This window comes from Podarcis erhardii (genome assembly GCF_964252035.2).
Source record: "Podarcis erhardii genome assembly, chromosome: 14".
NCBI classification, from domain to species: domain Eukaryota; kingdom Metazoa; phylum Chordata; class Lepidosauria; order Squamata; family Lacertidae; genus Podarcis; species Podarcis erhardii.
Window position 1 is genome coordinate 39,866,260 of NC_138503.1, and position 15,365 is coordinate 39,881,624.

At 43.3% G+C, this 15,365-nt stretch overlaps 1 protein-coding gene across 1 annotated transcript; it reads left to right on the plus strand.

Moving 5' to 3' along the window:
- Positions 1-55: 55 nt before the first annotated feature.
- On the plus strand, positions 56-14,581 carry RRN3 (RRN3 homolog, RNA polymerase I transcription factor). The gene is made up of 18 exons (XM_081839765.1): positions 56-254; positions 1,570-1,672; positions 2,080-2,136; positions 4,059-4,148; positions 4,242-4,371; positions 4,465-4,521; positions 5,261-5,324; positions 6,256-6,325; positions 6,917-7,015; positions 7,675-7,755; positions 8,696-8,813; positions 9,449-9,579; positions 10,050-10,180; positions 11,728-11,912; positions 12,554-12,662; positions 13,066-13,218; positions 13,927-14,014; positions 14,180-14,581. Exons 2-18 carry the CDS (start codon positions 1,580-1,582, stop codon positions 14,321-14,323), a joined length of 1,800 nt encoding a protein of 599 aa, XP_081695891.1. The 5' UTR covers positions 56-254; positions 1,570-1,579; the 3' UTR covers positions 14,324-14,581.
- Positions 14,582-15,365: the final 784 nt, after the last annotated feature.

Genomic DNA, 15,365 nt, shown 5'->3' on the forward strand with positions numbered 1-15,365 from the left:
CGTGGCCCTTTAAACTGCGGAAGGCCCGCCCCCCCGCCGCCGACCCGGAAATACCTCTTGTTTCACTTCCGGGGACGTCCGAGGGAGACTTCTGCGCTGGCTGTGCTGCGTGGGGAAGACTCGCGTCTCTTGGGCTGCGCGCACGAGGAGGATGGAAAGGGAAGAAGCGGCGGCTTCGTGGGGAAAGGAAGAACGGCGGCCCCGCGGGCTGGGCGGCAGGCCGAGGCCCTGAGTCAGGCCTCGGCGAAGCGCAGGTGAGGGGGAGGGGGAGGCTGCCAGGGTGGGAGGGAGGTGCGCGGGGGGGGGGGAGCTCACTGGCTGCATCGCGTTTGCCTCCTGCGTCTCCAAAAAGCTGCTCCAAATCCTATTCCACCAACGTGTCCTCTCAGAACAAGGACTTCTGCTGCTCACGCAGTGGGAAGTTTCTCCTGCCCCCTAAATCTACTTTTAGGTGGGATCCCCTAGGGCAGATTTAGGGGCGTGGGGAGGGATGTCCCCGTGGAAATCCTCGGAATCTCCGAAGAATAATGGAATTGTTGGAAGGGAGCCCGAGGGTCATCTAGTCCAACCCCTCACAATGCAGGAATCTCAACCAAAGCATCCCTGACAACATCTGTTTAAGACCCTCCAAGGAAGGAGAGTCCGCCTTCTTCTAAGGGAGTCTGTTCCGCTGTCAAACAGCCCTCGCTATCATAAAGTTCTTCCTAATGTTTTCTGCTTTCTTGTAACTTGAATCCTGCCCTCCAGAGCAGGAGAAAACAAGCTTGCTCCATCTTCCAGGAGACAGTCCTTTAGATACAGTGGTACCTCTGGTTAAGAACATAATTCGTTCCAGAGGTCCGTTCTTAACCTGAAACCGTTCTTAACCTGAGGTACCACTTTAGCTAATGGGGCCTCCCGCTGCCGCCGCACGATTTCTGTTCTCATCCTGAGGTAAAGTTCTTAGCCCGAGGTACTATTTCTGGGTTAGCGGAGTTTGTAACCTGAAGCGTATGTAACCCAAGGTATCAGTACTGTATTTGAAGATGGCTATCATATCCACACTCAGTCTCCTCTTTACCAGGCTAAACACACCCAATTCCCTCAACTGTTCCTCATAAGACTTGGTGTGTGGCTTTTTTTTTTTTTAACCATCCTTTTCCCCAACCTGCATTTTATCTCCTCGCAACAGCACTGTGAGGTAGGCTAGGCTGTGACGGCAGTGACAGGTCTTCACTAACCCTGGGAGCTTAAATGGCCAAGAGGATATGTGGACCTATCCTAACACTCTTTCGCTGTAAACAGGGGAGGGTCATGCACATCACCACCTTGAGATCCTTGGAGGAACAGTTTAATATAAATGCAATCAATCAATCAATGCCACATTAATTCTCTTTGTAGGTAAAGTGGGATATCAACATAAGGAATAAATTAAAATTGTAATTCAACATTGGAAGCGTGTTCAGAACACTTGCTTGTATGGAGTTTAACACACACACACACACACACACACACATTCCTTGCTGGTTTCTCACACACACTTTCAAGCAGTGGCTTACTGTGTTCATTCATATATTTTATTCTGCCTAGGACTGCTGACATGTTGGCTGCAGATGAGTTTCTAAAATCTCCACCGAGGAAAACAGTCAGATTTGGTGGGACGTTGACAGACATCCTTCTAAAATACCAAAAGGTAGTATGGTTATCTGTCTCATCTTTTGTATTTTCTCACTGTATTGAAAGGTGGTTGTTGTTTTTTAATGAAAAACGCAAGTTTGGCCTTAAGAGATTGTCTTTTAGCTGTATACTCCCACTGTCTCTGGCAGTATCTTAGTTATTTTCACCAAAAGAAGTGAAAGGAAAACAAGATATAGTCCCTAAATCTGAAAAAAAAAAAAGGTTTTGGGGAGCTACAGTAAAGTTAGTAACATATGTTGCAAAAAGAGAGAGAAGAGAACCTCTATTAATTGCTTTTATGCTTTGAAACCGTAATATACCCAATGTGTCTCTCTATTTATTTTCAGTAGGGATCAAATAAGCTTTGATGCAAGGCTGCATGATTTGTTAGGGTACAACTTCATTCATGTTTTTGTTTTGAAGGGTGAGACAACCGAATTTGATTTGTTGAAGCATCAGCTGTTAGATCCAGACTTAAAAGTAAGGATTTTTTCATCCAAGTATTTCAGTGCTCTGCATGACTTCTTAAATGTAAGAAAAAAAATGAACCAGAATGAATTGTTGGAGTTTTGTGTACCATTTATGATTATAACTAGGATAATCAGTAACAGATCTGACCACAGCTTAGAATACAGGCGTGTAATGCTAGCCTTGATTTCAAGGAAGCCTTACAAGCCCAGAGACTTGGATAAAATCTAAGCTACATAGGAACTTATGGCTTCCCTCTGTCCCTAGCTTACTCCCACCTTTACCCTTGTAATTGTTCTGGCACTAGAGGAATGGAGGGGGATTGTGCACCATCCTTTTAATGCTTGGCATTCTGCATGTCAGACACAAGGAATGCTGGCTAATGTGGTTTGCTCAATGCTGCTGGCTCCGTATGTTACCCATTGCTCCTTGAATCTTTGTGTCTGGTGTCAAAGAGGAAAGGAGCAAGAGAGACCATCTATGCTTCCATTGGCAGAGCAGCAACAAAGATAAGGAATGGGGTTGTTGGGGGCTCATTGAGAGGGGGATCAGGCCTTGTTGTGCTTCCAGTGATATTACTGGAGGCACAACAGGGTCTGAAATATGCACACAGTTGGGTTCAAAAGAACTCAGCTATTTCCCATTTTGGGGGGAAACAATTTTTTAAGAGCTCATTCCAAATCCAACTTAGGAACACCAGCAATATGTCTGTTTTTTGACTGATGTGAAGGCAGTGTTGTTGTGTCTGGCTTCCCTGCCCCCTTTGCCAAATCATTCATGTGAACAGAAATTTAACTTTTAAGTAATTCTAAGGTCAACTATGTACAGTGGTGCCTCGCAAGATGAAATTAATCCGTTCCGAGAGTCTCTTCGTCTAGCCTTTTTTTTGTCTTGCGAAGCACCCCTATTAGCGGATTAGCGCTATTAGCGGCTTAGCAGCTAAGCAGCTATTAGCGGCTTAGAAAAAGGGAAAAAAACTCGCAAGACTCGCAAGACGTTTTCATCTTGCGAAGCAAGCCTATAGAGAAATTCGTCTTGCAAAGCACCTCAAAAGACGGAAAACTCTTTCGTCTAGCGAGTTTTTCGTCTTGTGAGGCATTCGTCTTGCGGGGCACCACTGTATCTACAAAAAAAGAAAAGTTCACTCAGTTTTTCAGTATAAAATGTACTACATATACCAGAACCAGTAACAAAACAGCAGCCGAAACATCAAGATCCATTGTAAGTCATTAAAAGACGAAAAATCGCTAACAAGTTAATAAAAGCTCTGGAAAACAGACTTGAGTGTACTTCAAAATGATCACAATTGACAGCATATGGAGGGAGGGGGTTCTGTAATTAAGGAGCCACTGCCAAGTAGACCCTATCTCCACAATTGCTTTCATGGGTTCCCAGCAGGTTTCTGGCCTTGTTGGTTGCCATGTTGCTGTCCTTCCTTCCTTCCTTCCTGGCCTGGCCACTTCCCAACAAGAGCCCAAGAGGCATCCCACTCCGTTCTACCTTCAATGCAGGAAAGTCTGCCTGGGAGTGCTTCTGCCGTCCTAGCCCACTATTCACTTGCCTTTCCCACGGGAGAGGTGGGTGGGAGCAGGGGTCATCTGGCGGTGCCCTGGACACCTTAGCCACACAACTGCTACAGAGTTCCTGGCCTTCCTTCCAGCCTTAGAGCTGGAGAGGGGTTAGGATCACTACACAACAACACAGATGAACCCTGCACATTCTCCAGCTTCAAACTAGAGAGGAAGACTGGTCGTTCATCACGCCAGAGGGTGGCATCACACTCCCAGTAATGAGTTATATGTGGAAGCCTAATAGCCCTTCTGTTGGGTTAACTCAGTTTTGAAAAAAATACCCCCGTTACTAATAGGTTGTCGTTGTTTTTTACACACCTTATAAAGTTCAGACTATTAAAGAGAAATTGGTTCTTTTTGCAGGATGACCAGATTATAAACTGGCTGGGTGAGTTTCGGTCTTCCGTTACACTCTTGACCAAGGAGTTTGAACAACTAGTCAGCATCTTATTGGTAAGAGTGTGCCATTTCTAATGTTTGCTGTACTTGGTCTTGATTCAGTCTGTGCAACGTGCATCAAACTTAAGTGTATGTGTAACTTTACAGAGGGTGCAGTGGCTGAAAAGGAGCCAGGCTGTGGTGGAAGAGTATTTGGCTTTCCTGAGCAACTTGGTGTCAGCACAGACAATCTACCTTAGGCCATGTCTTGCAATGATTGTCTCGCACTTTGTACCGCGTGAGTTTTGGGTTTCTTTTCTTCTGCCTTGTACTGTTGACCAGGTGGCCATATTCAATTTGAACTTAATAGAATAATTCTGTTTCCACCTAGCTCGAATAACCATACAAGAGAACGATGTGGACATTTCGGATTCAGATGATGATGAAAGTGAGTAGCCATTTCATGTCTAATGGTCAGTTATGTTAGCACAAAATCTTGGGCGAGCTGCTGCCAGTCAGTGTAAGCTGACTCAGTTTAAGGCAGCTTCCTGTGTTCCATATTATTTCCATTTTACTACACTGGTGCTTCTAGGGTTAAGGTTAAGGGTGAAATCTAGTTCTCTCTGATATTTGTGGCTTTCCATTAAATGAAACTTGGAGGTTGCATACAGCAGGAGCTATTGATAGACTTACCCTCCCTTAATTTACCTAATTCACTTTAAAAGCTATTTAAGCTAGCAGCTGTTGCCACTCACTAGGGCTGGGTGATATATCAATATATTGTCCAAAACTGGTTTGAAGTCCATATCATGATTTCAGTTTCATAATTTTTGACCTGGCGATATATTGCAAATCATGATGTGTACTGTATGTGTACTATGCAAAAATCACAATGTGAGGGAAACCGTGAAGCTAGCCAATGCCTCTACATGGCTCCATTTTTATTTCAGACATCTTGATATATCAGTATATTGTGATGTGTAGCAGGTGATATATCACAATGATGAAAACCAGTTATCGCCCAGCCCTGCCACTCCCATATATTAGACATAAAGTTTAAACAATATAATAGCACCAAATCTGTCTACCTTAAGTGATTGAGGAAGTGCTCCCATAAAATCTAACATGAATATATAAGAAAAAATTCTGGATTAACATACATGTTTGATGATGTTCAATTCTTGCAGATGTTACTGAAGGCTTTGACACTTGCCATAGAGCACTGCAAACAATTGCAAAATACGTCCCTTTGTAAGTACATAATAATTGATTTGGTACACCCCCTAAGTTAATTCATAGCCTTTTCTACCTGCTAGCTGAAACACAATCACACATCTTGCATATTAGCTTCAAGTGACAAAGCTACCTAAATTGATAATATTCTGTAGTTCAAAATAGGTCAGTGGTATTAATTGGTATAAATATGTTTAGCAGCCCTCAAATTATGTTTTCCCCTAGATTGATTCCTCTGTATTGCTGTTGTAATCGGTACGGTATGACGTGTGAAAGCTTGTAAGAAAGAGAAGCCTTAATCTTGTGTTTAGGGTGCTACTGAATTATCATAATAATTTGTATTTTCAATTAAATTGCTTAATGTATAAAGTGTATCCCCCCCCCCCCATTTCAGTGCATGATTTTAGGTGGAGTATGATTGCGAATGAACTATCTTGGTAGGGAATAAATTACTCTTGATTAACCGCATGTGTGATTATTCTTCCCTGAGGACAGATCTAATTCTCCATCTTGAGTTTCCAATGAGTCTTTTAAAAGACTAAAGACTTTGCATATGTACACTGTGCTGTTGGGGCCTGTTTTTTTAATTTTTGCTGATAAACTAGATGTAACCAATTAAAACCAGTCAATAAATGAAATTAATAATTTATGTATTTATGTAATAAATGGATTAAATTGTAATTGCTCCACCGAGAGATAATATGTGCAAGATAGCCCAGTAATATTATTTATAGCATTACTGTATACTTTTCTTATGAAGTCCCCTATTTATGTTAAGAAACCTGTCTCAAACTTGGGTGGAAAACAGTATTGTGAATCCATGCCTGTGCCTCTTTTTTATATATGACTTTCATCATTCAACTCCTGAAATGTTTCATTTGCTGAGATTGTTTCATGGGCTGTCCCGTGTTCACACTTATTTTGAAGCTTCTTTACACTTGCATTGCAGGACACCGCAGTTTCTCATGCCGGTGCTCGTTGACAAATTTCCCTTCGTTAACAAATCAGAAAGAACCCTGGTAAGTAATCAGCCTTCAGTTTAAAATGGGATTTTCCTTTGTGTGTCTTGCGTCAGTGCTATTGTTAATGACCCTCTTGAAATAAAAGTGGCAGAAGTTGAGCATCCACAGATCTTGATGGTGCAGATACAGGATGAGCATAGAGAACCTTCAGCATGTAGAAGCTTTTTCTATTCCTTCAAATGTTAATGCCTTCTTCGTCTTTCCATCTCACTAGCGATTTTCTGCTTTGCCTGTTTTGTTTTCCAATCTCCCTTTGCCCGATTTCCTTTTAACTGAGAATACTGGCAGGGATTGAACCTGGAACCTCTTTCATGCAAAACATGAGCTTTATGACTGAGCTGTGGTCCCGTCTATTGTGTGGTGCCTTACACCATAAAAAAATCCCTGACCCAAACCTATCTTGCCAAAGCTCAAGCAGTATGAAACTGAAAAACAAAGGCCCACCTTGAGAAAATCCAATCTGCAGTGTGTTTAAACTACAAATTGAAGAGGCTTGTTAGCCTTAGTGCTCAAATAGTTTTCTATACAAGAAGAATGTTTTGTGTATGTTTTTTAATTTATCATTTTTGTGGGGGAATTCCATTGCAGCAATGCTACGTGCATAACATGCTACGAATCAGTGGATATATCCCAACTCTGAGGCATGACATTCTGGAGCTGGTTATTGAAAGGGTATTAAAGATTGATGTAAGTATAGGGTGTGGTTCGTAAAAGACTTAATTCTTAATTACATTTTAGAAAAGGAAGGCATAGGCAAACTCGGCCCTCCAGATGTTTTGGGACTGCAATTCCCATCATCCCTGACCACTGGTCTTGCTAGCTAGGGATCGTAGGAGTTGTAGTCCCAAAACATCTGGAGGGCCGAGTTTGCCTATGCCTTGTCCATACCATCTCCAGGTCAGTGTTTATAAAAAGTGGACAAAAAAGATGGTTGTATAGATGGTTTTATTAGACTGGCTTTAATGGATAGCCTGCTTTTGCCCTGTTCCTGGGTGGGAAAGTAAATTATAGGGGTTGTGTCCAAAGTAGCTCTGCATGCACTTGAGATCCCTGCATCTCTTGGACTAGATGACCCTTCCAACTCTACAATTCTATGATTCTTTGAAAGTTTCATCAGTGCAAGGGTTTCTGCTTGCACAATGGAGCATTCTCCCCTAAGTGTGCTGTCTTGATCTCCTTGCAATTAAGGCAGGATATAAATGTAACACTGGGTAATATTTCAATCAAACCCGTTACCTTTTCAGCTGGGGGCGGGATATCTAGGTTTTAAGAATTGTTGTGCACCTTCATTTGCATGCGTATCAAACGCCTTTAGAAATGTTCAGTATCCTTGCTCCTTACATCAGGTGAGCGCTCCGAGAAAAGAGATCGAAGCTGCTGAAGAGGATGAGAGCGAAGGGGCTCCTGAAGAAGGACTCTTTGACATGGCAAGTGTGCTTATTGAGCAGTGCAACGGGTCACATCCGAACCATACGTGCAAAGCACATGGTTTCCCTTCAAAGAATCCTGGGAACTGTAGTTTACCCCCTCACTGAGCTACAGTTCCCAGCACCCTTAGCAAACTATGGATCCCAGGATTCTTTGGGGGAATCCATGTTCTTGATAATGCAAATAATACATGATAATACAAATATTAGTAAGAATGTTACATAATGCAACACATCCTATTATATAAGCCTTTCAGTATTCCTACAATATCTCGATAACAAAACCTTTGACATCACAATTATTTTTTGTAGCACTTTCAAAAATATAGGTTGAATGTCAACTTTTAATAAACGTTCAAATTACCTCTTTAAAAAATCTCAATATCAAATATTTAAATATTTGCTTATATTTCCTTTATAGCTGGGAACAATATGACCCTGAATATGTTGTACCTATTTCATACACAGAGCTGTGTGCGTGTGTGTGTGTGTATTTGATTGTTGGATTCCATTTACCAGTTTTCTCACAATTTTATATGGATGTACCATCCTTGTTAACTTTATAAATTCCAGCTTTCCCCATATATTTTAAATTAATTTTTGCTTTCTCAGAACCTGGCTTTGCTTCCATGGTTTAGCAAAGAATATCCTTGCTGTAGTTAATATATATAACATCTATTTTTGATGTTTTCTGAAATTCTCACTACTTTGTGTATAATTTAGATGAAGACCCAATAATGGCTCTGCATTTGCCTGAATTATTCTCATTAGCAAGAAAAATAAACATCCCTTCTGAACAGAAGGCACCTATTTTACTTCCCCCTTAATGTTGTTGTTGATGATGATGATGTACCTTTGATACATAAGCTTCTCCACAGTGGTGATTCTCCAGACGTTACCAGTGTTCAGTACTCTTTATTCAGTACTTTTATTTCAATAGGATGAAGATGGAGAAAACCCGGAGAAGAATGAGGTGATGGCTCACCCAGTTGCAGAGCGCCTAGACATCCTGATGATTGTCTTGTTTTCATACGTTAAAGATATCTCCCATGTGAACGGTAATCACGCCTGCACAATGTGCTTAAATTATTTCTTTGAGATTGATAATGAGGAGGCAGCAGAGATGATAGAAATAATCTGTGGGACAACCTAGCAGGAGATTCCTGAATACAGAGCTGCAGGCTTAAAGTGGGTAAGAGGAAGCAAGACAGGCCTGTGTGTAGATGTTTGTATTAAGGGCAAGAGAAAGTTATGCCAGATGAGATTCGCCATGTGGAGTTTTATCAGTGCCTTTTTAGGCAAAATATTTAAATATTTTTTTAGAGCTGATTGCCACTCTTAGTGACACCGACAAAATCAAACACCTGCTGTCTAACCTGGCTAAGCCTGTTATGTTCAATACAGCTGTGTGTGCTGTGAAACCTTCCCAACTCGGGAAAACCCATGAGACCAGCTTTGCAACCTGATATATGTGTTTTGTGTATTACATGTGTTTTATTGCATATGTTTATATTTACTGCCACTGCTTGCTTGCTAAAATTGCTTGCTTTTCTTTTGTTTGTTTCTTGCTATAACCTGCATTTGGTTGGCCAACAAAATTTTGATTTGAAAAACGTTACTGTAAACATGAAAAAGTAGGCATGCTGTTTCTTGGTACGATGCTGCGGTAACAGAACTGTTTTTTTGTTCTCAGGGAAGCTTGATGTTGGCAACACCAAGGATTTGTATCGGGATCTAGTGACAGTGTTTGATAAGCTCATTTTGCCGACCCATGGCTCATGTCACGTGCAGTACATCATGTTCTACCTCTCTAGCTTCAAACTGGTGCGTATAGTTAATTGCCTCTCTTGCTGTGCTTTGCTCCTACTTACTGATGTGGGGAGCCATCCCAGATCCCCTAAATGTGCGGGGGGCGGGCTGCAAGGAACTGTGGCCCTAAGCCTTGGGGGTCGGAGCTAAAAGTGTCTGCAGTCTTCTTGGTGAGCAAGATCTGAGTAAGGACACTACTTCCAACATAAGCAGGCATGTTGATTGCTTTCAGTGCCAAAAAAGTCCCTGTTTGCTGGGTATCTCCCTGAAGTCAGGGTGGACTTTCAGATGTTACTGGACTCACATCTCCCCTCATCCCTGATCATTGGACATGCTGACTGGGACTGATGGAAGTTGGAGCCGATCTGGAGGACTGCATGTTCCTCAGCACCTACTCCCAGAAGTAACTGATGCCTGCAAATAGAGTCCATGGATTTAGTTTCCATGGCATTTGATGTCTTGCCACGCGTGACTCTGTCTTACAGGGAATTGCAGAAGCATTTGTGGAGCATCTTTGGAAAATGCTTCGTAATCCAAATACTCCGGCCGTGATCAGGCAGGCTGCTGCCAACTACACCGGCAGCTTTTTGGCACGGGCAAAGTTTGTTCCGGTTGTGTAAGTAGCCTACCAACTTCCTTTTTGTAGTTACTGACCTGCTGTGCAAGGCTAGATATGTGGCATTGAGGAGTGCAGTGGAGGAGCTAATACAATAGATACTTAGCTGTCATAGGAAGCTGCCTTACGCTGTCAGACCAATGGCCCATTTGGCTCAGTATTGTCTGACTCTGATTGGCAGCAGCTCTCCAGAGTTTTGGGTGGGGAACATTCCCAGCCTGACCTGGAGATGCCAGGGATTGAATCTGGGATCTTCTGCATGCAAAACAGATGCTCTACTACTGAGCTTACATACCTTTCCCAAGGACTAGCTTATCCTGGACTGCTAAGTGTTTCCTATTTTTGGTGTCCCATTCTGCCGTGCAGGTAACTGCCTGGGGCAGTAGAATGCTAAGGATGGGAGATGGAGTGTCCCAGAACATCCCGAGAGCCACAGGTTCCCTGCCCCTGATCTAAGTCTCAAATAGCATTATAGGTAGAGTGGTCCCCATAACCAAGCTTCTTTTCTGGCGCCTGGTGGTCAAGACTTTGATGTCCAGAACCACACAAGGAATTTTGTCTTGAGCCCTTCTTCAAGTCAGCCCTTGCTCTGACTTGTCTGTGCAAAAACATGAGCATCAGGCCGAAAGCCATCTAGTTCAGCATCCTGTTCTTGCTTTGCTCAACCTGTGGGAAGGGACCTGAGCTGAACAGCACACTCCCCACTTGCGATTCCCAGGAGCTGGTCTTCAGAGGCATATTGGCTGTGGCAGTGGAAGGAGAGCATGGCTTGTAGAAATTTGACAGCCTTCTCCTTGAATATGCGGAATCCTTTTTTAAAGCCGTCCATCACTACTATCTTATAGGATCGAACTCCTTTAATGATGCACTGTGTCAAAGAAGTACTTCCTTCTGTTTGCTCCGAATCTTACAGCAGCAGTGTTCTGGTACAGTGGTACCTCTGGTTGCAAACGGCATCCATTCCGGAGGCCCGTTCGTAACATGAAAAGAGCGCAACCCGCAGCGGTGCATCTGCGCATGCGTGGGTTGCGATTTGCCACTTCTGCGCATGCGTGTGACATCATTTTGCGCATCTGCACATGCGCTAGCGGTGAAACCCGGAAGTAACCCTTTCCGGTACTTCCGGGTCGCCACGGGACGTATCCTGAAAGAACATAACATGAAGCAAATGTAACATGAGGTATGACTGTATTTACTTATCTGCTTCCCTCACTTCAGGTGCATCATTTTATACACCTTAAGCCTTCAGTCTTCACCTGGACTCCAGCTACTGCCATTCACCCTTTCTGTTTGCTTCAATTCCCTTATTGCTCTGCTCTGTAGCTGGAATCCTTTCAGCTGATTTCCAAATTCTGATTTTGTTTTGTAAAAAGATGGAACGCTTTTGGCACGCCCAGATGCGTTTTTGGCTTTGTGACCAAGCCTGAACTGCTAAGAATAATGTAGTAGCCTTATTGCACCTTGTCCCAAATGGTAGCTACCGACTCACTTGTGAAATGCGGGACAGCTGCCCTTAATTAGGCTTTTTTGCTTTGGTCCCATTGCAGTACAGTGAAAACCTGCCTGGACTTGCTGGTCAACTGGCTGCATGTGTACATCGACAACCAGGGCACAGGGGCGAAAGCCTTTTGCGACATCACTCTTCACGGGCCCTTTTATGCCGCCTGCCAGGCTGTGTTCTACGTGATCATCTTTCGTCACAAGCAAATAGTGGACGGAAACCTAAAGAAAGGTGTGTATATGGGAAAAACACAGCTCATGCAGAATTTGGCAGTTTTATAGCTGAATGGCTCACAGCGAGAAGCAGCTGCATGGGGACTGTTCTCATTAGTACTTGAGCACATCTTTGGAGTACTCAGTTGGGGAGCCATGAATAAGTTTACAGAGCAGAACAAATACTGGGTGGAAGAGCATTTAGAATATTCCTCTTCTGAACTGGAGTTAATTCAATTGAATTAGGAGGGCCATAGCTCAGTGGTAGAGAATCTCCAAGTAGGGCTGAGACCCTGGAGAGCTACTGGCCATCTGTGGAGAATACTGAGTAATGGTCTGTCTTGGCATGACAGCTTTCTGTGTTCCTAACTTTCCTTTGACCCACCAGATAACACCATCTCCGTTGGAGACTGCTTTAGACATTCCTATTCAATGCATTTAAAGCATTTAGTAGCATGCACGCTGTATGTTTTATCTGCCAGGAAGCCAGGCCTGACCGTGCCTTCTTGTTGCATGTGTGCAGCTTTTAGTAACAAACACTTTTCTCCTGTAGCATTCAAAGCAGCTCCGAGCCTCATGTGCATTGTGAAAAATGCATACTGCCCAAACAGTTTTTGCTTTCCCAAGCGCTAAATGTTCTTTGCCCATTTTGTTTTGGAGGTTTGGCCTTCCTGCAGAGCTTAAACCTTGAACGCATTGTGATGTGCCAGCTAAACCCCCTGAAGGTCTGCTTGCCTTCCATTGTGAATTTTTTTGCTGCCATTACCAGGTAAGTGTCTTTTTTAAAAAAAGCTCTCTTGAATATTGTTAATACAGAAATATAGATGTCAAAATATATTTCTGTTTTCTAATAATAGGCCCTTGCAGATGTGTGTTCTGCTTGTTTGGACAATGCTTGTAGGTTGGAAGGCCGAATTGTGACAGTAAATTCAACCCCCTACCCAGCATCTCAGCTGTGCAAGCCCTGCTGCCCCTCCAGGGTGCTCCCAATATATGCAATTTTAGTCACTCATTGTGGGAGTGCCTGTACAGGGAGGGGAGAAGCCAGATGTGATTGGGTCCCACCTGAGCCAATAGAAAGGGGCTTAGCTGTTTTTGGTGCGCTTGTTTTTGTGGCTGCATATCTCTTCTTAAAAGAGAAACTTCAGCCAGCCATTTTTGCTCTCTTCCAGGAAATACCAAATCGCATTCTGTGACACCATCATCGAGAGGAACAGGCGGCAAGTTTTGCCAGTTGTAAGAAGCAGCTGTGGGGGCGACTCTGTTGAGACTTGCACAAACCCCCTTGACAGCTATTTCCCGTTTGACCCTTATATTCTCAAAAGGTATCTAATTCCAGACATCAGCGAACCTTATTTTACTTACTATGGAAAGAGCCTGTTTGGCACTTCCAAGCAAAGCACTCCTTATTGTTTTCAGCTCAGGTTTACAGGCTGTATTTTACTTTTCGTTTCCCATTACAAGTTCTTGATGCAGTAGTGTTGTGATAATCTGGGTGGGGAGGAACTGTGTCATGTCAATCTTGTGCAGCTGTGTCCAGCTGGATACTTTGCTGCAGCACCAGCATAGGATGGGGAGGGGGGAAGAGTCCTTGCTCAGTACCAATTGCACTGTTTGTGGGGTTCTCATTTCCTCTTGGTGCTTGTTCCATTTTTTACTTTTGAAACCTCTGAGCTTGTTGATGCCTCCCCTCTTTGTTCATACAAAGTGTTGTTTTGGCTGCTCAAACTGAGTTTGCTATTGGCATGTAGGATGGTTTCATTATTAACATTTCCATGTCTTTTAAGCCAGAGGGGAGGATAAGTTTAGAAAACATTGGTGTGGCCACCTGGCCTCAGAGCTAGGCAATTGGGGGAAGACTTTTTACTGTATAGAATGCCATTAAACTGACTTTCCCCTATTGCAGTGGGAGAACTAACCCATTGAAGGATAGCCTCTTCCACTGTAGGGGAATCTGGATGGCACTGGAATGGCCTTGTGATCAGCACATGTATCTGCTTTCTTCTACTCTCCTTATATTATGCCTTTTGCAGATCAAAAAACATAATCAACCCATTATATCAGTTTTGGGAAGAGGAGTGTTCTGAAGACCTCATAGAGGCTACAGACTCCATTAATGAGGTGAGCAATTTTATTCAAACACCGCCTTTAGTTCTGACGTGATGCGTTGCCTTGGAGTATGTTTGTTCCCATGTTTTTTGGTCTGGTACAAAATCCTTAATCTAGATAGTGGAGTGAAACAACAAATCAAGTGAAAAGTACTTCCATTTCCTTTTTTGTGTGCAGTGCAAAGGTGAAGAGGAAGATGACTTTCTGAAAGGTGAAACTCCTCAAAACGATGGCATTGGTGGACTGACATCAGGCTCCTTTGACTCTACACTTCAGAGTTCAGAAAACTGCATAGGGTCACTGCCAGTTCCATCACTATAGATGCTGCTGTGACCTTCCAAGAGCATATACAAAGTCGTCGGGGCAATCGTTCTGATAGAGACCCTTTTGTTTATTTGCACAGTTCCTAAACCGATTTCTTGGAACAATACTGAAAGCAAAACTGAAACAAGCGCGTGGATACTTTCAACTGGGGTGTGTTCACTTCATTTTGTAAGCTGTATGAATTTAACAATTTCCTTTTGATTTGCAATGGCTCATCTAATGTATTAAATATATGAAAGACTATGAATCAGAGAAGTGTGTTGCTAGTTCTTGGATGCCCAGCCAAGCTTTTGACTATGTCCTGCCCCAGCAGCAAAGAGCTCCATTCCAAGTTTTGGAACTAAGCAGCGTTTGCCAAAGCGTGGAAAATATAATACGAAAACTGATGCTTTGTTTATACCGAGTCAGACCATCTAGCTCAGTCTTGTCTACACTGAGTGGTAATAGTTTTCTAGGGTTTCCAGCCCAACCTATAGATGCTGAGAGTTGAGCCTGCAACCTTCTGTATGCAAGGCTACTACCTAGCCCTTTGCAATTAAGAGCCAAAGAAGTTTACACTTCTGTACTTTTTGTTTGCATGTGCAGATAATCATCAATTCCCAAAGTCAGAGCTCCGCCCCCCCAGCTGGAACTTGCCAGAACTCAGTTCCGGCACCTCTCATGTGGGCACCATTGCCATTAAAAGAGATCAAGGGAGGCATTCGTGGAGAATTCCGGCACCTTTCTCTCTAGAAAACTAGCACTGCCCAAAGTTCTAAGTTCACCATGGATTATATGGCAACCATGCATGGTTCCATTTACAAGTTTTGTTGATAGGCTGGATCTGGATTCCATATTGTGCTAGAGGTAGGGTATGTTTCATGTGTAATGATAGCCGGATGCAGAAGTTCTGCACAAAGGCATGCACATAGCACAGTGGACCCCCAAACCCCTCCTCTCCAACTTACTTATGGGTTCAGGTCCAGGGACCTGCGTGCAAAGTCTGGAATCCCTGGACCTGGAGGCATGAAGGTTCTGGGAGCTTCCCAGAGTCTTCCTA